Source organism: Mesoplodon bidens (genome assembly GCF_964165515.1).
Source record: "Mesoplodon bidens genome assembly, chromosome: 13".
Classification (NCBI taxonomy): domain Eukaryota; kingdom Metazoa; phylum Chordata; class Mammalia; order Artiodactyla; family Ziphiidae; genus Mesoplodon; species Mesoplodon bidens.
This window is the reverse complement of record NC_138169.1, coordinates 38,773,263-38,799,757: the sequence shown is the minus strand read 5'-3', so window position 1 is coordinate 38,799,757 and position 26,495 is coordinate 38,773,263. Positions and strand designations below refer to the sequence as shown.

General features: G+C 39.1%; 1 protein-coding gene across 4 annotated transcripts in view; it reads left to right on the top strand.

Annotated features, from left to right (window-relative positions):
* Positions 1–19,424, top strand: part of ABHD3 (abhydrolase domain containing 3, phospholipase) — a 38,437-nt gene extending 19,013 nt beyond the window's left edge. For 2 of the 4 annotated variants that reach the window (XM_081252361.1, XM_081252360.1), the window contains exons 5-9: positions 8,751–8,863; positions 12,839–13,012; positions 14,937–14,985; positions 15,065–15,230; positions 18,594–19,424. In XM_081252361.1, coding sequence (XP_081108487.1) covers positions 8,751–8,863; positions 12,839–13,012; positions 14,937–14,985; positions 15,065–15,230; positions 18,594–18,772 — 681 coding nt within the window. In that variant the 3' untranslated portion in view covers positions 18,773–19,424. The remainder of the gene's footprint in view (positions 1–8,750; positions 8,864–12,838; positions 13,013–14,936; positions 14,986–15,064; positions 15,231–18,593) is intronic. The other 2 variants (XM_081252362.1, XM_081252363.1) reach the window with 2 other exon arrangements.
* Positions 19,425–26,495: the final 7,071 nt, after the last annotated feature.

The window sequence follows — 26,495 nt, the reverse complement described above, 5'->3', positions numbered from 1 at the left end:
CTTAGTGGCGGCATGTGAACTCTTAGTTGCAGCATGCATGTGGGATCTAGTTTCCTGACCAGGGATCAAACCCAGTCCCCCTGCATTGGGTGTGTGGAGTCTTAACCACTGAGCCACCAGGGAAGTCCCAATGGTGCCTTTTCTTGCTCTCTGCAGATTGGTTTTCAAGACCAGGAATCCAGGAATCCAAGTTATCCGCAAACTCCCTAATATTAATGACTACTTTGTGAACTGTCATGTTTCCAGCTTAGTTTAGGAATGATAATCTACAAAGAACTCAGCCAAACCTGAGTTTGTTGAACGCTACACAAGGGTCCCTCTCCTTTTGTTTATAGGGTCATGCAGACTTCTATGTCCCTAAACCCAGCCAGAAAACTCTCCTAGCCACCTTGGAAAATACTCTGGCAGTTTCTCAAAAACTTAAAATTGAGTTGCCGTATGATGCAGCAATTCCACTCCTAGGTATATACCCGACAAATGAAAATATATGTTCATACAATAACTTGTACACACATATTTGTAGCATCATTATTCATAATAACCAAAAGATGGAAGGAATCAGGATGTCCATTAATGGACAAATGGATAAATAAAATGTAGTACAGCCATGCCATGGAGTATTTTTCAGCATTTTAAATGGAATAAAGTACTGACACGTGCTACAATATGGATGAACCTTGAGAACATTATGCTAAGTGAAAGAAGCCAGACAAAAGCACACATATTGTGTAATTTCATTTGTACGAAATATTCTGAATAGGCAAATCTGTAGAGATGGGAAGAAAGATTAGTGGTTGCCTCGGGCGGAGGGAGGTGGGGTGACTGCTAATGGTGGGGGGTTTCTTTTGGGGGTGATGAAAATGTTCTAAAATTGTGATAGTTGTACAACTCTGAATATACTAAAACATACATACACACACACACACACACACACACACACTGAATTGTATATCTTAAATGGGTGAATTGTATGCTATGTGAATCATGTCTCATAAAGCTGTTAAAAAGAAAAGCCTCTATCAGGTACTTTCCCGTTCAAGTTAGAGCTGGTGAGGGGTCGAGGGGGCAACAGTGGAGCAGAAGCCAGGAAATACTTTAAAGCGGTGCTGCTCCAAATGCGGTTTGTCAGCCAACTTTCACTTCTCAAACTATCTGACACAATCCCTGACTGTATGAGTCAGGGCTGTGAGAGAACGTTAGCCAACTTCGGCTCTGAGCACGCTGCCGAGGTGAGCTGATTTTTTTTTTTCTCACAGAAATACTCTCTTGGTGAGAGAAGAAGCGTGCTGATTTATATTCTGATGCCAGCCCCTTATCTCACCCTGGACTGGCACTTTAAGTGGCTCTGCTTCAGGGATCCTCTAATCCTAAAAACCTCATTTAGTAGATGAGGACACCGCTGGAGAAGTGGGGTGACAGGCTTGACGTCATAAAGCTGATTAGTGGCCTTAGGGCATGAACTTAGACTGTCCAATGTCTTTACATTTCAGCTCTGGCTTTAAGTCAAGTCAGGCCGAAAAGAGGGTAGAGATAAGGAGGGTTTTCCAAGAGAGGGATCTTGCCTCAATCTCCAATGCCTTGGGTAGTTACTTAAGGACTCAGATCTTGAGAAATCTGCTCTTGTTTCCCACTGAGCTTTTCCACCTTGGAAGCTAATGGGGTAGGAGGGATGTAGGGCTCTTTCCCCTCCTGGGCCCTGTTTTCTAAAGGGGGCATTCACAAGGGATTAAGGACTGTAATGGTCTGAGGGAGGAGGGGCATATAGCGCATGGCCAGCCAAAGCACAGTTCAGTTGTCAGACTTTCACCTTCAGACACTGCCTTTCCCACACTCAGTGTCTTCTTACTGAACACCACTGTGTCCCACCCAAGTCTGCCCTTTCCTGAATGCTCCCCCAGATAACCTCTCCCTCCTCCCTCTACCCATCAGAATAACCCAGGAAGGTTGTAAGCCAGATGTGGATATGAATTCATTGAATCGTATAGAATTTTCTTCTAACACTGATAAGTCCAGTTCAGTAACATCAATTGCTGTAAGTGGTGAGTATGCAAAGGATTGTGCAATTCTCTATATTTAAACAATTTTTAAATAAAAAGAATGTTTAAAAAAAAGAATGTTTAAGTAAATAAAGAATTTTAGGAATAGTATATTTTTTAGGAATAACAATGATAATTTTAGGAATAGCAACGATGTAATAGCTAGCTACCATTCATCGAAGGCTTCAACTGTGCCCGTTGTTCCTTTATGCCATGAGATGTTTAGCACTACTTCTCTGTGCACTGCAGGGAATCCCTGTAGAACTAGACTTGCCTCTTCCCAAGTGACTCTAGGTAGGTTTTGTCATTCTTGTCAGTGCAGCCTCCTCCTCTCTTGGCTCAGGTCTCACCCTGTTTCCTTATTCTCTTTGAGCAGTTGGTTCTCAGCCCTGACTGCACAGTAAAAGCCTCTGGGAAGCTTTGAAAAAGTACTGATCCCTGGATGCCATCCCCCAAAGATTCTGATTCATTTGGCCTGGGCTGGAGTCCAGGTGCCTGTGTTTGTCCTAAAACTCCCCGGTGAGTCTAGTCTGTAGGCAGGGCTGAGGTGGTGGGTAGTCCCAGGCTTCCTAGGACCCTGGCCTGAGAACTCCTGTCTGCCTGGCTGACAGGCTCTAAGCCACTAACAGACCGTGCGCACTTATCGGTGTCGCTTTGTAGCATGACTGCATAAGCATGTGCCATGGCTATCCAGAACGTTAGCGGGAACACGGCATATAGGCTATCTTGGCCCCAGCATTGGCCAGGATATTTCTTGGGGCCCTTTGTCTTGTGGTTGGTTACTTTAAATAATTAACAAATTCTCAGGCAGATTTGGATACCTGGTCATTTTATATGCCTGTCAGTGTAGGTGAAATGATTATTCATTAAAGTGTTGGTTTTATTTACATATGCACATACATTTGTTTTCTCTGACTCTTTGTTTAACAAACTCAGTTTCCAAAAATAAGATCAATTTTTCTAAGAATGATTTGGGTAGCTCATTAGGTACTGGACTGGGAGTGGGTGGAATGAAAGCAAAACAACACAACAAAAACACACTGTAGAGAGTGGTTAAAAAGCATAATTCACCCTATTATAAAAGGATTATTCCTTTTGGGGTAGCCTACATCCACACAAGAATCACAGAGTTCATGTAAACAGCATCTTATCAAATATTTGAGTACAGATCATTAAATAATAGAAGATTGTAAAATGAAATATTGTAAGCTCTTGATGTTTATCAAGACATTACAATAAAGTAAATGTGAATTTTAAGTGATTTTTTAAAAGACATTTGCGTGCCTTTTTCAGTTTTATTTTTTTCTGGACAGAAAACTGAAATCTTTTTACGAGCTGGCCTTCTTCAGTATTGGATGTGTGGCAGGTATTGAGAGAAGGGTCCTGGGTTATGGCTTTTTCTGCAGATTAGCAAATTAATCTGCTCCCAGAATAGCTAGGGAAAGTCAGGCTACCTGATTAACAGGGTGAATTTTAATTTGTTTCTATTCCTCCCCAAAAAATTTTTAACGAAATTTGCATTTTAAAACAAATGACTTCTAAATCGGGACAAGAAAATTCTCTTTCAGAATAAGGAGAAATCAGTTTGTCTATTTGAAAGTTGATTAAGGATAAATTAGATGTAGTTCATAGATAAATATAAAATATATGCTTTATTCTTTTCTCCTCTATTATGTATAATTAGAATTAATTTTACTTCATCATTCTCTTCCATGCTTTTGAGAAAGTAACCTCTAAAAAGCCATTTAACAAATTACTACTGTTTCTCTCTGATCGTAGTTGCAGTTGAACAATTTGAACAATCTTGGTTTGTAACTATTGTCAAATTATTCTAACATAAAATAATTGGGTTGGCCAAAAAGTTCGTTCGGGTTTGTCTGTTACATCTTATGGAAAAACAAGAATGAACTTTTTGGCCAACCCATTATTTATGCCCAAACGTCTGCTGAAGGTTACCTATCCTTTAGATTTTCTGCATTTTTCAAGAATACCTTTCCCATCCTCTTCTCACTCTAAAAGGAGCTTTCATCACCCAGCTGAATCCTGCCAGGTTTTCCTTCCTCCCTTTAGGGATTAGATGCAGCTTACTTTACCTCTGTTCTGGAAGTATGAAATAAGAGGATAGTTGCTGGTGGTATTAGCAGCCCTAGCAACTGAGAATTAACTAACATTTTTTTAAATCTAAAAAGATGCTATAGGGACTTCCCTGGTGGCGCAGTGGTTAAGAATCTGCCTGCCAATGCAGGGGACATGGGTTCGATCCCTGGTCCAGGAAGATCCCATGTGCCACGGAGCAACTAAGCCTGTGCACCACAACTACTGAGCCCGAGCACCACAACTACTGAACCCCACACACCTAGAGCCCGTGCTCCGCAACGAGAGGAGCCACCGCAACGAGAAGCCCGCGCACCACAACGAAGAGTAGCCCCCATTCACCGCAACTAGAGAAATCCCGTGTGCAGCTACGAAGACCCCAATGCAGCCAATAAAATAAAATGAAATAAAATAAAAAGATGCTATAAAGTTATATCTTCAAACCTGAGGAAAATTTCTGCCAGGCCTACCAATTCAATGTATTACCCCCATAAGTGTCTTTGCTGTGTATCCTAGGTGAATTCTTTCTTTAGTGGGACTCAAGTCCTAGGAAGAAAGAAGGCATATGATGTTTCCTGTTGGAGCCCATCAAGTAGCAAGAGGTTGTGTGGTATAACCACGTAGGTTTGCATATCAGAAGTTACTAATCAGGTCATCTCACTTTCAACCCTGTGTGTTTCCATTCAATTCAACAAGTATTTATTGACTGTATAGAGGTGAGCAAGATAGTAATAGAGAGAGCCTCACATATAGATAGTAAGGGCAGGGAGCAGGCTGGCCGGGACAAGTAGGGGTAGAATTGGGAAAGGCTGTGAGTTCCTGGAGAACAGGGGCCAAGTCTGACCTTTTGTCTGACATTTATTCAATTTTTTCAAGGCATGAGTTCAGCAGGCAGAGTTGACTGTGAAGGCCGCTTGGCAGATGAAGTTTACACAGGTGGCAAGGATATTAAGAGACTTAGCAGACAAGAGAACAGCAGTGTCCCATGGACCAGAATCCATACATATGGAGGACTAGTAAAACGCAGAGCTGGAAAGGTTACTTGGTATATTGTGAAGGGCCTTAGCAGAGGACTTTGGATTTAATTCAGTCAACAGTGGAAAGCTAATGAAGAATTTTAATCAGAAACACTGTCATGATTAGAGCTGGAAGTGTTCTTCAGGAAGATTAATCTCACGTTGAATGGGATGTAAGATTATGGATGGTGATTAGGAAAGGCTGGCAGTTAACTAGTTCAGAGGTTATCACCTGGTAGTCCAGGTGAGAGGTACAAAGGCCTGGGAGCAAAGACAGCTGGCGCCACACCCTTTCCACACCTTTTTCCCGTTGGTGCTTACCATTCCCATCTTGCCTACCTGATGGCTTCCCACTGCAAGCACCCCCATCTCTTTGACTGGGGGCCTTCTCTAGCCGTGGAAGCCTGCTGAGCCTTTGCTCAGGGCAGACCAGAGTGCCAGGGAGTTAACATCCTCCAGGAGCTGCCTTCAACCAGTGGCTGAAGCGAACTGGTGGGCAAATAACCCAGCTCCCTTGCCACTTGGTTGGGATAATTTTGAGCCTTGTTCTGTAGTCTCCCAAAGTGCCCCAAGGGGATTGAGTCCCAGTTGTCCATGGCCACAGACTGCTGGGTAACATTCTTTACTGGCTTCCTACTCTTTCTGACTCATACTCACTCACCACTCCCCTACTCCCCATTCCCCCTACTCCCCATTCCCCCTATCACCTTCTAAATGAACCGCTTGCACTCACATCCTTGTCCCTGGGGCCTTCTGAGAGAATCTAACGTACCAGGCCCTTTACTAGAGTGGAAAGAAGGGCTCGCCTGTGCTTCCTGAAAAGATTCTGGGGAGGAAGAAGCTACAAGACTTGGAAGTTTATTGGCTGTGGGTTAAGGGAGAGGAAGAAGGCAGTGTCACCTACAGTTTTGACTAAGAAAATGTAGATGTCATTTATAGAAAAAATGGGAAGTTAGGAGAAGCATTAGGAGTTTTCATGAAGAGATAAAAGAGTTTACTTTGGGGGCATTTTGAGTTTGAAGTACTGACAGAACATTACTTCTAGAACTTGGGAATTTGCATCTGGAGTCCAGGAAGAAGGAAGAGACTGGAGATTCAGGTTTAGTCGCTGCCTGGAGGTGGTTGATGAAGCTGTGAAGGTACACCAGACCTCCAGGAATTGGGTATTGACCAGAGAATGAGTAGATGCAGGCCTACGACAAAACTTATGGAAATAAATTCTCATATTTGGGGTTGTGGGGAGAATGACAGGAAATGGAAAGCCAGCAGCAGGATGAGAACAGGAAGAAGCCATCACGGAAGCTAAGGGAGCAGCCAGCAGGCAGCAGATCGTGCCAGAGAGGCTCTAGATGCGCTGAGTTTCAGAGTTCTGGCAGCTTTGATCCACACCAGCATTATCAGTTCCCAACTTAATGTAATCCACTGGGAGAAAAACATTTAGGGAAAAATAAACTCCTATGTCTGAGCATACCAGATATTGATTTGCTTACTAAATATCTCATGGAACCCTAGTGCTTTACAAGAAGTAGTTTACTTATTACAAACATAAACTCCAAGCTCTGCTACTTTGTGACCTTTGGCAAATTACTCAAACTTGCTGAGCCTCAGTTTCCCCACTTGTAAATAAGGAACGAGGTGCTATTTCCGGTCCTTCCTGGAACTAAAATTCCCTGATCCTAATAATTTTCCATAGGCCATTTTTCTCATACCCTAACTCTGTGTGTATGTTCATGTATATGTGTGTGCATGTGTGTGTACATACATGTACACACATACTTCACTTGAAGCCTGCATAACGAGAGTATGTGTTGGTGATTGTTTATAAATAATACAGAAATTTAAAAACTATGCAGTGTGAATAAACTCACATGTAGTAAAAATGCCAAGTAGGGATGATCTTTTTCACCAGAATTCTTGTGACAAATTCTGCAGTCACTATGAATGAGACTGGTAGTAGATATTATTCTGTTTAGATTGTACATTGAATTTGTGCCCCTCAAATGCATTTAATCACAAAGTATTTTTGGAAGTATCTCAGCTTCGTCACTTACTAGCTGTTCAGGAGTTTACAGGAGTTGCTTAACCTCTCTAAACTCAGTTTTCTATTAATAACTCAGTTTCCTAAGTATAATAATAGGATCTTCCTCAGGGTTTTGTGGACACAAATTTAATCGTTCAGTAAATGTTAGCCATTGTAAGTAACGTCAGGTTAACATTTGTCTTTTGGTGAGTTTTATATTTGCAGATCTCAAAAAGATGGTAGTAGGCAATTGGAGTATTTCAGCCTTGAGTTTAGGTGGAGATTTCAGTGAAAATTGTAATTTTCTCAGACTACTCATTAGTAATTGAATGGTGGGTGGCACATAACCTTCCAATCATAGTTTACTGGAATATTACAATCAGGGTGGCACACATAACTTGTTTCGGTATTTTTACTAGGGTAATAAAAGGGTTACCAGATTTCTCTCTTTGTGATTAAATTTCTGGTTATTTTATCTCACATATACTTTATTCATATATACACTCTCACATACATTGTACAGACAGGATTGCCCTCTGCTCCCAGATCTCAAATAAAGCATCTGTGAAGCTTTTCTGCTGGAAACAGAGCCCCTATTGATGAAATTCACATGAAAACCATTTGTTTTAATGCATTATGTATTGAGGCATAATCAGCTTTACATATTTTAACATTTTAAGTGTCTGTTTTCAGTGTAGCACAGCTGGGGTTATATGGAAATATTATTGAAAAAGAAAATATTTAATTAATAAAGCACACTGGATGTTGCTTTATCTAGAGTGAAGGCAGTGCCAGAAAATCACACTCCTTCATTGGTAGACAGCACTCAAGATAGAAAAAACAGTTCCCCAGTAAGAAAGGAGTCACAATTTAAATTTTTTGTGGTATTGTTGGAAAACCTTTTTTGGTTGCTTGATTGTGTTTTTTTTTTTTGCGGTACGCGGGCCTCTCACTGTTGTGGCCTCTCCCGTTGCGGAGCACAGGCTCCGGATGCGCAGGCTCAGCGGCCATGGCTCACGGGCCCAGCCGCTCCACGGCATGTGGGATCTTCCCAGACTGGGGCACGAACCCGTGTCCCCTGCATCGGCAGGCGGACTCTCAACCACTGCGCCACCAGGGAAGCCCTTGACTGTGTTTTTTAATAAGAATTACTTTGGCTTTGGCTTTGTCAGGCATAAGTTGTTGTTTTTTTCCTATAAAAAGGTGTGAGTGTCCACTTTTTCTGCCTAAGTTTACTCTGTTCTTGTTTAGTTAGAGACACATTTGAGTAGAGTACTGCATATCTGTTTAATTTGAGGTATTTGTATTGGTCTTGTCCCATTTTTGTCCAGGCTTTCTTGCATGATCAGAGTCTTTTGTTAGTGCCATCTCAAATAACACTGACCCTAAATGGCATATATGTGTACTGCAAGACAGGAAAATGATAAATTATTATGACTCATAGTATGTGCAAACAAAGGTCATTTTCTCATATTTATAACTTCTTGCTCTTCTTGCTCTTGCTCTTGTAAAAACAATTCTGCATTACACAAATGATTAACCTCCTGATTATAAGTTTTGTGCTTTACCTGTCATTGCTTGCAGACGCCAAGGACTTACTGTTGTGCGAATACTGAAGACTTGGAGACGGTCATTCAGCATGTTCACAGTCTGTACCCTTCTGCTCCATTCCTGGCAGCAGGAGTTTCAATGGGAGGGTAAGGTTTTTCCTTTCTAAAATGTCCAAAAGGGAAGTGGTGCTAGTGACTGCCTCTTTCAGACGACTGTAAGCTACATGGGCATTTAAATGTTTGATTATTTTTATCATATTTCTCCACATGTGGCTGAATGAGTGAAGGAATTAATTCAGGTAAATTTTAATATTTTCCTTGACTACTGGTCTCTGTGGTGAGAAGTATACAAGTACCTCCTCGGGGTGCTTGGGGTTTTGTGAGCCCGAAGGCTTGTCCGAACCCCTTGGAGCTGATTTCTATCACTGGGCGGCAGCCACGTTGACCTTCAGATTCCCTGATGTATTCCCAGCCATCCCTGCCACCGTGTTCTCCAGGACCATTCGGGAAGCTGAACTTGTACCATGACTTTCATCACTCCAGTTGTAGAAATAATTATTATTGCTCTCTCCAACTGAAGAGGCCTTCAAAACAGTTTTTCCCCAGGTGGTGTTTTTCTTGTTTGTTTTGTCTTGTTTAGGTTTGTTGCTGGGCAAATGGACCTTCCCTAGAATGCTCTCCTAGAAACTGTGAAATGCTGTTTGTAACCCCCTATTCCAGCTGCTATTTTAAGCAAATGAATATTTTAATTTGTGCTGCTTGCATAGGGGCTTTTTTGGACCTTCTATGCCATGTATATATTTATATTTATTTTATATTTATATATTTAGGCTTATTGCTACTAATAATTGTTTAATCTTTTTGTTGTAGTAATAGTGAGCTTAATAAAATCCACAATTTTTATTATATGGCATTTTGCTATGCTTAGATTACCTAAAGCATTGTCCAAAATCAACAAACACATGAAATAGAAAATACTATATTTTTCTTAATTTTGTAATTGATTTATCTGTCATTTCAGTTTTCAGAACATTTTAGGAGCATGTTTACTTGAAAATGAACAGCTTTACAAATGATAGGCTCTGAAAAATCGGCTCTAACAACAGCTTTTTAGATTCTGATAAACATAAAACTAAGAAGAAAAGAATACGTTTCTTACATTAGCATGGAAGGTCTAACTTGACCTACTAAAGGAAGAAATCTGAATCACCGCAGAAAACCCAGGCAGGATCTGTGAATTGTGCTTAAAGGAAAGTATTTCACTTCTCTTTCCTTTGCCCCATAATGAGAACCTTAAAGGACAAGGTGCCCAGCTGAACTTTCTTCCTTTAATCATATAAATTCTTGACTTTTTTTTTTAAGCCAGACCTTACATAAACAGGCCCAGATTCTGTGTTCAGAGGTTCCTGGGAAATGCCTATTCTTGTCGAACTGAAGCCTCAGTGCGAACTTGACCGCTAGCCTCTGCAGCTTGTTGAATATTAATGTCTTGTAAATTGTTCAAAGGAAGTACCCTTTCTAGTTGCCTAGCACTGTGACATGTTCCCAAGTGGGTTTACCACTCGGGGATGTGTTTTACAGCTTGACACATTTTTCTTTTTGGAGATGCAGCAGACAGAAGCGTCTGTCAAAGATCCTTATGCCCAGGCTGGGTAATCTCCAAGCCTGTGATGCCTGGGGCCAAGTAAGGGTTTTGAGACAGAACTAAGTCTAGCCAAGGAATCCACACTGCTCTAGACTCAGTCTGATTCCAATCTCCCAATGAGTTGGTAAACTAACTTCAAAAATGTATAGAAATTCCCAAATATATATAAAAGTAAGAAGAGTATAATGACGCCTCATATATACTCATCACCCAGCTTCAATAACTATCAACTCAAGGATAATCTTGTTTGTCAGTATTACCACCCCCCCCATTCCCTCTCAACTCTGATTATTTTAAAATAAATTTTAGACATCATTTGTAAAGATTTCTGTAGGTATCTGTAACTCTGTAAGAGTCTCTTAAACGACAACAATAACCCACCACAATACTTGATTACATTTGAACAAAACTAACAGTAATTCCTAAATATCATCAAATATTCAGCCAGTATTTCATTTCCCCATCAGTCTATTGGCCGGTTTTTACAGTTTGTTTGAGGCAGCAACAGCGAAAGTCCACATATTGAGATTGATGTGTCTCTTAAATCTCGTAATCCATGGGGTAATCTTCTCTCTGTCTCTCTCTCTTTTTTGTGTGTGTGTGAAAAATGGAGTCTTTTTCTTGCCAAAGTAAGACAGCTTTTTGGGGGGTAATGTCTTGACATTATTTTGCTCCTGAGTAATAACCAAGAAGCATCCCCACCTACTCAGTCATAGCTATTCCTGATCCTTCCTACTCCTGAGGTTCACTTCCAACCCTTTCAATTTGCCTATTACATCAGACTCAGAAATCTCTGACCTCCAGCCAAAGAATAGGGCCACCAAAACTAGGACCCTAGAATGACCCTTTTGCAGGAGAGTAAGCATTATCCCCTAAATAGCTTAGTGAACCACAGTACTATAAACCAGTCATTAATGAAGAGTTGTTTTCAAGAACGAAATCTCCAGCCTGAGGTCTCAGCCCTGGATCAGGAAATCACTGAAGTAGTTTCTGACACTAAGGAAATGCTGAAGCCCTTGGCCTTTGGCAGTCTCTAACCTACAGTCACTCAGCCTACAGTTGGGATGAATTTTAAAACACCACATGGAGCCATGTGAATCTTTCTGCTGTGCTGTCATATTTTCAGTAAACCTTGGACAACAGCAACAAAAACAACAACAACAAAAACCATGAAATCTCCATTTTTTATCTAAAATCTCATCACATTCACTCTGTAAATGGATTTTTTTCCATTTGGGTTGTATAAAAAGAATGAGAGAATTTTTACTCATTTGTCCTATTTCAGAATCTGGGCAATTGGAGAAATAAAGAATGGAAAATATGAGAAACAGAATTTAGGCTATCATCCTTTCTCTTAGATGGCAATGTCAGACTTAGATTTCTGACATTACTGCAGGTTAAACTCCATTCTTGTCCCTCTTACCAAAATAGAACTAGAGTAGAATCAGGAAAATTGATAAAACGAAAGGAAAATATGTGATAGGAGATAAGGACAAATAGCAGGAGGGAGTAGGGAGAGAAAACAAGTGACTTTAGGGGCCAACTGCTCTGCCGCAATTCAGAAAGTCTAACTCTAGACGAGGGAGCCCTTACAAACTTGCTGTAGGGTACAAGGATGCAAAGGCAACCGGAATGGCCACCCAGACCAATTACTCAGAATCTCTGAAGGTGAGACCCAGACGTCGATAATAGTTTTAAAAACTCCACAGGTGATTCCAACATGCAGCCACATTTGGAAACCACTCCTTCTGTGATCTTTCATCTATGCCAAGTCTTGGCAAACCACAGCCTGGAGGCCAGATCTGGCCAGCTGTCTGTTTTTGTACAGTGCAAGAGCTAAGAATGGTTATTATATTTTTTAATGGTTGGAAAAATCAAAACTATTTCATGACATGTGAAAAGTATATGAAATTTCAATTTCAATTTCAATATCCACATATAATGTTTTATTGAAACATGGCCATATCCATTTATTCAAGTATTGTCTATGGTTGCTTTCAAATTATAATCACAAGGTAGTTGCAACTGAGATTGTAGGGCCACCAAAGCCCAAAACATTTACTTTGTGATCCTCTATAGAAAAAGTTTGCCTGAAACACCCCCATGTATTAAACACTCAACTGGAGGCTGGGGCCCAGGGAATTGCAAATTTTTAATAAATCCCCAATATCATTTTGAAAAAAACAAAAAGAAAACCACTCTTACAGTGGCTTTTTCTTGTGTTTTACTTCATAGAAAGGTACACATGTAAGTAATAACTGTATGCTTTGTCCCGTTCTCAATATAGCTGACTGCAAGATAAATAAATAGGCGAATGTAAGGAAAGAATAGAGATACTTGCATGGTTTTCCAAGATAAAGGACTTGAACACCGGTTTATATTTTTCTTCTCCATAGTTAAAGTCCACAATTAGAAATGGGATGTCTTGAGAGAGACAACGAATTCATCACTGAGTTTTCTGTCTTTCCTCATTTTAGAATGCTGCTTTTAAATTACCTTGGCAAAATGGGGTCAAAAACTCCTTTGAAGGCAGCTGCAACTTTTTCAGTTGGTTGGAATACTTTTGCTTGCTCGGAGTCATTGGAGAAACCACTGAACTGGCTGCTTTTTAATTACTACTTGACAACTTGCCTCCAGTCTTCCATTAATAAGTGAGTCATCTTTAACACCTGATGTCTGCAAACTGGATTACGTGCCACAGTAAAATGTTTTCAAGCATAACACTGCTAATATATGTATATTTATGTTTGCATTATATGCATTTACTACTGCACCAAAATATTCTTTCTATTGTCAATATATACAAAAATAAAAAGATTTTAAGTATAAGCTAAAAATACAGATAAAAGCTCTGTTTTCTTTCTGTACCCCAGGGGATTACCTTGTACAACCTCTAGGCTTTGTGCCCCACCTGGAAGATCACCGTTTCATCACTGTTCTAATAGTTTCTACTATTTTCTTTGCTAATCTTATTAGTACCTAATTCTCCCCTAGGTAGTAAGTAATGTATTAAGTGTTTTTAGAGATGAATAATATGATTTCTAAGCATGTGTTATGAACATAGTATGTTTTAGTGGCTTAGGAAAATGCTTTTAAAATATGGATATTCTCAGCCCCTACAGTTCTTAACATTACCAAAATATTATCTTTGCATTAGTTTTTCTGAAATTGTTTAGGTATCTTCTAACAGTTAAACAGTATGGCAACAAAGAACATGGGATATTTCTGTTTATTTTTTGATAACTGTTACCATGCATTTTTAAGTGAATTGACAAATTTAAATATAAACTCTAAATTAAAAGTACAGTTAATTTGTGCATAACTTAACTGAAAACCATAGTTACCCTGAAAGTTGACATTAGATGCTGCATTAAACTTAACCTATTTTGGGGAGTTCTCTGGTGGCCTAGTGGTTAGGATTCCAGGCTTTCACTGCCGTGACCCAGGTTCAATCCCTGGTCGGGGAACTGAGATCCCGCAAGCCATGTGGCATGACCAAAAATTAAAAAAAAAAAAAAAAAAAAAAAGAACAATATACATTCCTTAATTAAAAAGCACTTTATTAAAAAAAAACTTAACCTATTTGTTACATTACAGATGTTGACTGTAAAATACTGCTAAAAATACTACAGAATTGTATTTTTATTCATGGTCACTGAAATGGGGGTCAGTAGCAAGAAAAAGGAAGAGAATGATTTGAATTAAAATATAGGTTATACAAAAAAAATAACCAACATTTAAAAATAAGTATACAACCTAGATGGGTGGGATGGGGGGCCGTGGGAGGGAGGTCCAAGAGGGAGAGGATATATGTATACATATAGCTGATTCACCTCGGTGTACAGCAGAAACTAACATTGTAAGGCAATTATACTCCAATAAAAAATTTTTTTTAAGTATACAAAAATATAAATTCTAATTTTCAGTTTAGCAATTTAAAAAATAAGATAAATCTTCAGTTGATTTACCCAGTTGAAAGCTTCTGGCTTAAGTGAGGCCTTTTTGGCCAAATTGGCTTAATAGCATTGGTGTGTAGGTACAATTTGTTATGAAACAACACTTTCATTTATTATTATTTTGTTTATTATTACTGGTTCCTTCTTCCTCAATTAAGAAAAAGTACTTTTAGAAAATGTCTTCATGTACTTCAAATACTGTATGATATCACTTATGTGTAGAATCTAAAAATTACAACAAACTAGTGAATAGAACAAAAAAGAAGCAGACTCACAGAGAACAAACTAGTGGTTACCAGCGGGGAGAGGGAAGCGGGGGAGGGGCAGTATAGAGGTAGGGGATTTTTAAAAAGGGGATATAATATAATGAAATCATGTATGTGAAACTTTTGAAAATTGTAAAGCACTATAGAATTAAAGAATCATTCAATAAAAAAAATAAACTTTACAAAAACTCTCCAGGACAAATATCAATGTATTCCTGCCATGTCTAATTAAGTAAATATTTATTGAGTAACAACTTTATTCCCTGTGCTAAGTTACTTATCATTACATATTTTAGGTATGTTTGAGATGGGAATGACCTTAATTTTTTACTTTTGAAATTCTTTTTTTCCAGGCACCGGCATATGTTTGTAAAACAAATTGACATGGATCATGTCATGAAGGTAGGAGAGAAACTTTATGTAATACGTTTATTTCCTTTTTTGATTCCAAGAATAAATATAATCGGTTTTTGTTTTTCAGGCTAAATCCATAAGAGAATTTGATAAGCGATTTACTTCAGTCATGTTTGGCTACCGAACAATTGACGATTATTATACTGATGCCAGTCCAAATCGTAGACTGAAATCAGTAGGGATTCCAGTGTTGTGTCTGAATTCTGTGGATGATGTTTTTTCACCCAGTCATGGTAATCTTAACATCTTTGTATACATTTTGACATGAATTAACTGTTTTAAAATATTTTAGGAAAATACAGTAATAAGAAACAAAATGTCAGCCATATAATGTTTTCTACTGTGATAAACAGAAAAAAAAACCTTGATACTCATAATTTAGTATCTAAATGTCTCAGATCACTTTAAACGTCTTCATAGACCCTTATCTAGTCTACTGTGAGAGCCTCAGAACAAATTAGGACTCAATATTTTGTTTGTTCTCATTTTTACAACCTTTCCTTCTTATCAAATAACTGTTCTTTGGACAGACTATGTTACAGTATCTTTGCCTCAAGAGTACATTGTCATCACTTGCCTTTTCTTCCTGAGGTTTTTTTTTTTTAAAGAGTAACTTCTACTGTTTTTATTTTTATTTATTTATTTTTGGCCACACAGCTTGGAGGATCTTAGTTCCCTGACCAGGGATTGAACCCATGCCCCCTCCAGTGGAAGCATGGAGTCTTAACCACTGGACTGCCAGGGAAGTCCCTTATTCCTGAGGTTCTTATACAGAAGGCTTTGAAGTTTTTTTCCCCTTTTAACCTAGAAGAGAGCTTGAGACTTTATTAATATGATGTCCTTGGATAACTCAATGAATGTAGCACATTCGGACTATAAGGTCATATTTGAAGGGAAAGTCTGTTTTCCCCCGGATACTATATAAAAGAAAATTATGTCCAAATTAACTTCCTTGTTCTCTTAATTCAAGAAATACGGAATTTTGTCACAAAGATATATGTGGATGTGTTCATACATTAAAGCAATATAAGACGCCTAGAAGTGATCATACTATCTTAAGGATAAGTAGACTTAAACCTCTAATGTTTTTCTAACGAAATTTCACAAAGCTTTTTATAAAACTTCTTTTCCTTATTTCTCCCCTAAATACTTTAAAAACATTTTCCCCAAGTACTTCATTAAAAAAAAATTATTTTGAGTACAAACACAGCACGTATGTATTGCCAAAATTTCAGAAAATCCCCAAAGTATGTTTTTTTTTTTTTTTTTTGCGGTATAGCAGGCCTCTCACTGTTGTGGCCTCTCCCGTTGCGGAGCACAGGCTCCGGACGCACAGGCTCAACGGCCATGGCTCACAGGCCCAGCCGCTCCGCGGCATGTGGGATCTTCCCAGACCGGGGCACGAACCCATGTCCCCTGCATCGGCAGGCGGACTCTCAACCACTGTGCCACCAGGGAAGCCCCCCAAAGTATGTTTTTAAAAAAGTCACTTACCATCTCTTTAGGGGATATCATTTTAATGTGTTATTTATGATTAAGTCACAGGTAATTTTAGATGGCTGGAACTTTTGGTCTTTGACCACAAATCAAAAAATTAAACTGTGAACTTTTTTTTTTTGGCCTCTGCGTGCAGCCTTGTGGGATTTTAGTTCCCCCACCAGGGACTGAACCCGGGCCCTCAGCAGTGAGAGCACAGAGTCCTAACCACTGGACAGCCAGGGAATTCCCGTAACTGTGAACTTTAATCAGTTGAATTACATGGAGATTGTTTAGCCTATTTTCATTGGATTAAGGAAGATCATTATTTCTCTATTTTTATATTTCATGGACCCTTCTTCCATCAACAAAAATTTCCCAGCATTTAACTTGTCTTGACCCACTTGGTTGAAGTTTAAGCTCACTATTTCTTATTCTTTCCCAGCCCTTAAAATCATCTTGCCACATTAAAGTAGTGGACAATTGTCTGCATTCTGAGAGCACAGGCAGCCAGTATCTTTCACATGACTCGAATGGCCCAGCTTTTCGTTCTTCTGATATGACTGTAACTATCAGTGTGTTAGAAATTCCTGACTGTATCCAGAGTTTGAAATTGGGGCTCTTAATAATTCCATTAGAGACAAATGAAGCACTCATAATCTAAGCCCTTAGTGTAAGGTGAAAAAGGAAAAACATAAATAGTATCAGTCATTTCACCTGCCCCTTAAGCTCTAACACCTGATTCCAAGATAGATATTCTGTTTGAGGTGTAGCTGGATAAGGATGTGAGTTCAGGACCCATTTAGGACAAGGACTTGGCTTCCTAGGCCTTGATTTAGGTTCTCTAGGTTTATTCTTCAAGGAATGTAGTCAGAGGTCCAATTTTTTTTTCTTTTTGCTGTGCCCCGCGGCTTGTGGGACCTTAGTTTCCCAGCCCTCAGCAGTGAAAGCATGGAGTTCTAACCACTGGATGGCCAGGGAATTCCCTGAGAGGTCCAATTTAGATAATCTAAACATGCAGTTTGGGCCCCGCAGCAGCTCTATCTTCAAAGGGTCTCAGTTGTCCTATAGTGTGTCAGCTTCCTTTCCTTCATTGGAAGGGTAGGGAGATCTTACCTTTAATGAACTCATTTACCCCTAAGACTCTACCCAAGATACGAAGGTCTAATTACTGGATCAACCATGTTATCTTAATTAGGGATTAGGGATATAAGATTTAGCAGTATCTGAAATCAAAACACTTCTCATGCCAGGTTGTGATCCATTATAGATCTTAAATCAAAAGGTTTCACTGTTTGAACTCTAAGCCTGGGGGAAAAATTAAAATAAAACAACTTTAACTCATGTCCTTTAAAGTTTTTACTCAGCATAATTTTGTAGAGCATTTGAAGAGACTGTCCTTACTGGAGGATTATTTAAATACAGCAATTATATTTTCAAAATAAAGTTTTTCTTTGTCCTGACTATAAACAGAAATTCAGAGAAGGAAAAAAATAAATTAAATTAAATAATCACCAGTGTTTTACCACCCAAAGATAAACACTGTTACCACTTGGGAGTATTTTATGCCATTCTTTTCTGCTATCTATATGTTTTTAAAAATCATATGTATAATTTTGTATCCTTAATACAGCCACCACCCAATTGGCCTCAGGAATCTAACTTCATGTAAAGTTAACCAAAGTCATACATAATGAATTTATAACTCTCACAAAGGTGATAAGGTTAGTTTGGGTTTTTTTCTTGGTGTAGCACCTAAGTGGAAATCTTATAACATAATATAAGTATTCACCATTTCTTGAATTATTTAGTTTCTCAAAACAAGACTGGGCCTATACTTTTGTGTTGTGATTAATTACTCGATTGATTCTTCCAAAAATGATGGTCAAGTATATAACTGTGAACATGAACTGTTATAAGAATATAGGTGGTTGATACAAATTAGTCAGACTTATTCCATTAGCCATACTCATTATGAATATTTATTTGTTTAAGGATGTTCTGATTTATGATTGGAAATGATAAAGGCACATACTTTTCCTAACAAAAACTGTTAATAATTATATATTTTTCTCTCTCCTTCCCTTCTCTTATCCTCCCCCCGCCCATTTTTTGTCAAGCTATTCCAATAGAAACTGCTAAGCAAAACCCTAATGTTGCTTTGGTCCTTACTTCTTATGGAGGCCATATTGGTTTTCTGGAGGGAATCTGGCCAAGGCAGTCCACTTACATGGATCGAGTCTTCAAGCAGTTTGTGCAGGCCATGGTTGAATACGGACATGAACTCTCTAGCACGTAGTTCTTCAGGTGCATTTTATCTAAACCACCATATAAAGGCAGCTCAGCTTACTGCACAAATCTTACTGTATATAAAGCAAATAAGCCAGCAGGTGGTGAAGAGGTCCAGAATGACATGCAAAAACTACTTTTTGGAGTAACAAAACAACTTTGTAGCAAGAAATATAGATTTAGACTGTAACTTATGTAGATTTTATTTTTACTATGCCTTACCAAGTATGACCTTAAATAAAGTAGTACAAACATGGAATTGCACTTAACCAAAACTATTGTGTAAAATGATTTTAATTCCTCAGGGTTTTAATTTAGGCTAGTATTATTTTAGATAATTTATTTTAGGTGATTTATGGTACTTTAATGTAATAGGACTTGACTTTGGTTATTTGAATGTAAGTTATAAGTTGGCATATTCATAAGGGTATTTATACCTAATGACGGTAACATGAAAACTGAACTAAGATAAAGTACAATGTGCTAAATCTTTTACGTATTTTAACTTTAAAAGGCAAATGCAACAAATGTTAGACTGACTTCTATACATGTTCTTTTACTCTAATAATATTAAATTAAGGCTGACTTATGTTTTATAATGATTGTAGTTCACATGCTTATTTTTTAGTGTATGTGCATACTTATATATCATTATATTAAATAAATTCTACCATTTTAAATTATTTCTTTGTGAGATTTTATCCACAAAAAAGTAATCCCTAGAAAATAATTTGTGATTTCATAAATGCATTAGTAAGAAATATTAAAACTGTATTGTTTCACAGTTTCCAGAATATTGGACTCGCACTGTTCGTACCAATTAAAAATACTTTCAGCTACAGGAAACCCATCTAACAGTGATTTAGGAATAACAATATTTAATTATCTTGTATCACAAGAAGTCTCCATGTAAGCAGTCCCAAGATGTAGGTGTTTATCATTTATCAGTGTCATCAAAGATGCAGGCTCTTTCTGTTGCCACATCCCTAGCAGGCAGGGTAGCCAGTTATCTCCTAGACACAGGATGGCTGCTGCAGCTCAGACATCACATTTGTATTCAGAGAAGAAAAAGGTAGAAGGAGTGGGCCCAGACACATCTGCCCTTTTGGGAAAGTGAAAGCTTTCTCAGAAGACTTGCACTTATATCTATTGGCCAGACCTGTGTCACATGGTCACCCTGGTTGACTGGGAGGCTGGGAAATCAAGTATGTAGACTTTTCCAATTGTAGTGGAGGCAAGCAAGGGGGAGGGGATTGGTAGTTGTTGTTGGGCTATCCAGGCCCAGGTGTTATCTTCTATACCATTCAACATCTTTTTTTTTTTAATTTTTATTATTTATTTATTTATTTACTTACTTACTTACTTATTTATTTATGGCTGTGTTGGGTCTTCATTGCTGCGTGCGGGCTTTCTCTAGTTACAGTGAGCGGGGGCTACTCTTCATTGCGGTGCACGGGCTTCTCATCGCGGTGGCTTCTCTTGTTGCAGAGCATGGGCTCTAGGTGCCAGGGCTTCAGTAGTTGTGGCTTGCGGGCTCTAGAGCACAGGCTCAGTAGTTGTGGCTCATGGGCTTAGTCGCTCCGCGGCATGTGGGATCTTCCCAGACTGGGGCTGAAACCCATGTCCCCTGAATTGGCAGGCAGATTCTTAACCACTGCACCACCAGGGAAGTCCCTCGCCATCTTTTCCCTCCTTTTTTTTTTTTTTTGTTTTTTTACTATTTCCGCCATTTATAAAATATGTATATTTTTGCCCAGTTATCACATTAAGAGAACCATGTAATAAAAGCATACTAACACAAAATTGTTTACTAAAAATGCCATCTTTTGGAGAGTTCCTGATTATGTACTTGTAGACTCCCATGTAACTGTGTCTAGAACAATAGCACTGATAATGCCAGTGATTTTTTGCCCATTCAGCATATATTCTGATTCAACAGTGATAATAACTTTCAGTTGGCATGGTTCGGGTGGGGCTGATCCTGCCTTTCAGGGTTATCGTGAAGATTTTAAACAAATTATGTCAGGAAGACTGTCTACCCATTGGCCATTGTCAGATTTGGGTAGGTAGCCCCTGACCTCCCTCTACACACAAAAATTATTTCCAGCTAGATTAATGAGATAAGCACTTTTTAAATTCATAAAAGTACTAATGAAAATATGGGAAGTTATTTTCATAATTTTAGAATGGATAAGTCCTTCTTAAGCAAAATATAAAAGTGAGAAGCCATAAAGAACAAAAGTGACAGATATATTCATGTAAGATTAAAAAAAAACTTCAGTTCTACAAAATTACCATAACCAACATTAAAATACAAATGATAGAAAAAATATTGATATTTGCAATATATAAAAGGCTAATATATCAAATAGCTAAAGAACCCCTAAAAATTGGTAATGAAATATCTGATAAAAAAATGGTCACAGGATATACAAGAGACTCATAGAATAACAGCAAGTTTATAAAAAGGTGAACAATCTCACTAGTAAATTAGGAAATGCAAAATTTGAAAACAAAGATATTTGTGACTATCAAATTGTGAGTTTAATAACATACAGGATTAGTAATATACAATGTTGGTGATAGTGCGGGGAAATAGTTACTCAAATTGTTGGTGGGTATGTAAACTAGCAATTATTTTTTGGAAGGCAAAAAATTTTGACAGTTAAAATACAAGAGCAACCATAGTTAGCAATTCCATTTTGAAGAATCTATCCTATAGAAAATCTAGCAAGGGGGTGTAAAGATATAGGTTTGTTGCAGCTTTGGACATTCAGGATGACAACTTATTTAGTAGGGGAATGGATAAATTATGACACATTCACATGATAGAGCCACCAAAAATAATGAGGTAGCCCTTTATGTACTGATTTATAAAGATGTTTCTGATAGGTTATTTAATGAAAAACAATTTATTCATATGTATAGGATCTCATTAGTATAAACAAAAATAAAATATAGCTCTACATGCATGCAATAGTGTGTGTGTGTTAGTTACAATGAAATGAGCATTTTCATGTGTTGATGTGGAGGGTAAACTATTCTTCCCAGCAGCTCCTCCACACACTAATAAGCTCTGAGAAAGAAGGGCTGTGTTTTAATTATTTCTACATCCCAAGCACTTAGCATATTGCCTGGAACAGAGCAGGTCCTTAGTCAAGATTAGCTGAATCATAATGGTTTGTATAAGAATGAAAATACGGGCTTCCCTGGTGGCGCAGTGGTTGAGAGTCCGCCTGCCGATGCAGGGGAAACGGGTTCGTGCCCCGGTCTGGGAAGATCCCACATGCCGCGGAGCGGCTGGGCCTGTGAGCCATGGCCGCTGAGCCTGTGCGTCCGGAGCCTGTGCTCCGCAACGGGAGAGGCCACAACAGTGAGAGGCCCACATACCGCAAGAGTGAAAATACTACCTTGCAAGCAGGTTCCCTGATTTGAAAAGTTAATTTTAAGTATATCCTGGAATTTTTTCTAAAACTGTCTCCTCAGTTTCTCTAGGTTATTATCATTAAACATTTATTCAAAGCCTCACAGAGCATTGTTTTTGAAATAGGGATACAAATGGATACAATGTCTTTCTTTTCCTTCTTTCCTTTTTGATAGTGCCCTATACATTTTTTTAGTATCTTGAACCCAGTGCAAACACATACGTTTTGTTACAGACCCTACCCAGTTGGTCCCTAACAAGGGACCTTCTGCATGGTCTCTTTTGAGCCAACAGCAGAAATAGAGACACAGATGTAGAGAACAAACGTATGGCCACCAAGGGGGGAAAGCGGCGGGGGAGGGGGGATGAATTGGGAGATTGGGATTGATATGTATACACTAATATGTATAAAACAGACAACTAATAAGAACCTGCTGTATAAAAAATAAAATAAAATTCAGGGGCTTCCCTGGTGGCGCAGTGGTTGAGAATCTGCCTGCCGATGCAGGGGACACGGGTTCGAGCCCTGGTCTGGGAAGATCCCACATGCCGCGGAGCAACTAGCCCCGTGAGCCACAATTACTGAGCCTGCGCGTCTGGAGCCTGTGCTCCGCAACAAGAGAGGCCGCGATAGTGAGAGGCCTGCGCAGCGCGGTGAGGAGTGGCCCCCACTTGCCACAGGTAGATAAAGCCCTTGCACAGAAACGAAGAGCCAACACAGCCATAAAAAAAAAAAAAAAAAAAAAAAAAAAATTAAAAAAAAATAAATAAATAAAATTCAAAAATTAAAAAAACAAAACAAAACCAAGACCGAGTTTGGTTCAGTTGGCTTCAGGAGCAAAGAAAAGTTTTAGTCTTTGATCAAAGAACTGAGAGACACAGGCTACCACCCTAGAGCACCCACTCTCCCCCATACCCGTCGGCCGGGCTGCTTTGTAGGTATCTGGTCAGCGGGGAGGGGGTGGAGTTCTCCTGGGGCCAGCACAGCTGTGCTGCTCATGCTCCAGATCGCAGTGCCAGGCGCAGCACCCCTGCACACGGCCGGCCACTGCCGTCTTGGATTGAGGTGCGCACGTAGCACCTCTGCACATAGCCTGCTGAGGTGAGGAATCGGCACAGCCACTTCGCAGGAGGAACCCTGTTCTGAAGGGCTGGGTGCAGAGGCCTCTAGAGGCGAGGCCTCTGCACCCAGCAAGTGAAACTAGACTAAGTGCAAAGGAAAAGAAACAAAAAAAGGTTAGACTTTATTACCCAGCTTCTATTTTTATTTCCAGGGCATTGTTAATGGACTCTAATGCTGAGTTTTAAAGAACAGTCTTTACTCTTACTCTGCGCAGTATTCGTAGTGCAATATACTCTCATATTTTGTAGCCCATCCTGTTCTAGTCTGGTCTAGTTTAATTTTCAACTATCCCATTTTCCTTTTTTATATTTATTTATTTATTTTAAAATAAATTTATTTTATTTATTTTTGGCTGCGTTGGGTTGCTGCACGTGGGCTTTCTCTAGTTGCGGTGAGCAAGGGCTACTCTTCGTTGTGGTGGCTTCTCTTGTTGCCGAACACGGGCTCTAGGCGCATGGGCTTCAGTAGTTGCCTCACGCGGGCTTAGTTGCTCCGCGGCATGTGGGATCTTCCTGGACCAGGGCTCGAACCCGTGTCCCCTGAACTGGCAGGCGGATTCTCAACCACTGTGCCACCAGGGAAGCCCCCCCATTTTCCTTTTTTAAATGAAAGTGGGAAAATGAAAAATTCTCGTTAATTCTTGAATCTGGGCCATGGGTATATGGGACTCATTGCATTATTCTACTTTTTGTGCATCAAATTTTCTTACTGCTTTTAAAAAATTACTCTAAATGCACACCTTTGAGACCCACTAATGGGTTGCAACGTAGTTTGAAAAACACTGGAATTCCAGAAGTTACTAGAAGTTAAAAGAAAGAAGTCACTATTGTCTGTGGCAGTTGTCACACTTAGTTGTAATAGCTTCTTTACTTATCCGCTTTCCCCCAGCAGACTGTGAGTACAGTGAGGACAGGAAACATATTTTCTTTGCTCTTCATCTTATCCCCTGGGGCCAGCACGGTGTCTGCCCGTATTAGGTTTATTATTAATTAATGATACCAAATGCTTAATAATACTTGAACCTTAGGCCCTGATGGAAGGGTACATCTTACATACAAATCAGGAGTGGGGAGAGGAAGGGTTTTTGCAGTCTCACTCCAAATCAGAACATCTGTTAAAGCAGCATCTGTTTCCCCTGCAGACTTCAGTGTCAAATGAAGTAATGGTAATTTTTAAAAAAAATCTCACTGTTGCTCTGAACCTAACAAAATGCTGGCCACAAGGTAAACACTCAGCTTCTTAGAACTTAATTTGGAGTCAATGAGGACAGTATGCAAGGTCAGGTAATAAAGAACACTTAGGAAATACGCCATTTTAACTCTGGTTTTCACTTAAAAGACAGTCTTTTGGTCCTAACCTTTTCTACAAACAGGCCAACATGTAGAAGCTGGTTTTTCTTGTCCTATGATATAATGTTGATGTCAGTATTCATACCTAATGCAATAAAAATTGTAGTATATAACTGATTTTGTTTTTCTTTTAAATTTTATTTCTAAGCAAAGAGATAGATATTTATATATTCAAGGCCTTGTGATGATAAAAATGATGTTTTCGCTTTTGTCATATGCACTTTCAAGCTGTGAATTATTCAACTGTGCTATTTATCCCTATTCTGAAACTACGAGATACTTTTTCTGGCTCTAGTCTTCAACCACCTAAATGTGGGAATTACTTTGAAAAAAGTAAATGGCAAGAATCTGACAAGACTAATTTACCTCACTGAATATCTCTTTTAAATAAAGATAATAGGGCTTCCCTGGTGGCGCAGTGGTTAAGAATCCGCCTGCCAATGCAGGGGACACGGGTTCGAGCCCTGGTCCAGGAAGATCCCACATACCGCAGAGCAACTAAGCCCGTGCACCACAACTACTTAGCCTGCGCTCTAAAGCCCGCAAGCCACAACTACTGAGCCCACGTGCCACAACTACTGAGCCCGTGCTCCGCAACAAGAGAAGCCACCGCAATGAGAAGCCCATGCACCGCAACGAAGAGTAGCCCCCACTCACCGCAACTAGAGAAAGCCCGCACGCAGCAACAATGACACAACACAGCCAAAAATAAATAAATAAAATAAATAAATGTTTAAAATAAATAAATAAATAAATAAATAAAGATAATAACCTGGATCAAATCATAAAGACTTCACTGTTGTTTAAGACCATGACTCAGTATTAACTTATTACAGGACAACTGTATGTTTGTGCCTTCTATAAAGGGTTGTCTTCCCCCGGAATTAGATACTGGTACCCAAATTTTTCAAGCAGTACAATAATCATATCTACTCCATCTGTATTTCCAGTTTGCTGTTGATTATATTACCAAGGACTCAGTACCAGCTGGATATGAATAGACAGGCTGTCAGCATATTAACAGATCTAAATAACCCCAAAAGAGCATTATTCTCTTTTAAACTGTCAACTTACTAATTGGTTTCTGCAAATTTTAAATATCCCATTTATCTGCTTTACTCTACCTATGGGCAGACAGTTTCAGATTTTTTTCTCTATTTTTCCAGGCTCAAAATGGAGCATGCATAGTGCTTAATTCCTGGACTGATTATGGTTTTTTTCTTCTAATGCCATGCGGAAGTGTTCCAGTATGGCCTTTGAAACCTCTAGGTTTTCTTACCAGAGTAAAAGGGACTCTTTGAAAAATATGATGTAGAATAAACTAGTATGTGTTTTCATAATGTATATTCTAGAATGTATGAATAGATATTATAGATGATATATAGATATCAATATATAAAGTAAAAATGCCTAATATTCTCCATGTTTACCTAGAGCTCTTTATAGTCATTAATCATAGTTCCTAGTATTTTTAAGATAATTTCTTGGTCCCACATGCTGCAGAGCAGCTGTGCCTGTGCCCCACAACTACTGAGCCTGCGCTCTAGAGCCCACAAGCCACAGCGAAGCCCGCGCACCTAGAGCCCGTGCTCTGCAACAAGAGAAGCCACCGCAATGAGAAGCCTGCACACCGCAATGAAGAGTAGTCCCTGCTCGCCAATCGAGAAAGCCCACGCACAGCAACAAAGACCCAGTGCAGCCAAAAATAAATAAATAAATTTATTAAAAAAACCTCATTTCTTGGCAAAGAAATTTGGACTTGAATTCAGAGCATCTGAGATTGATTCTTGGCTCTGCTACTAATTCACCATGTGACCTGAAGGAAATCATTTATCCT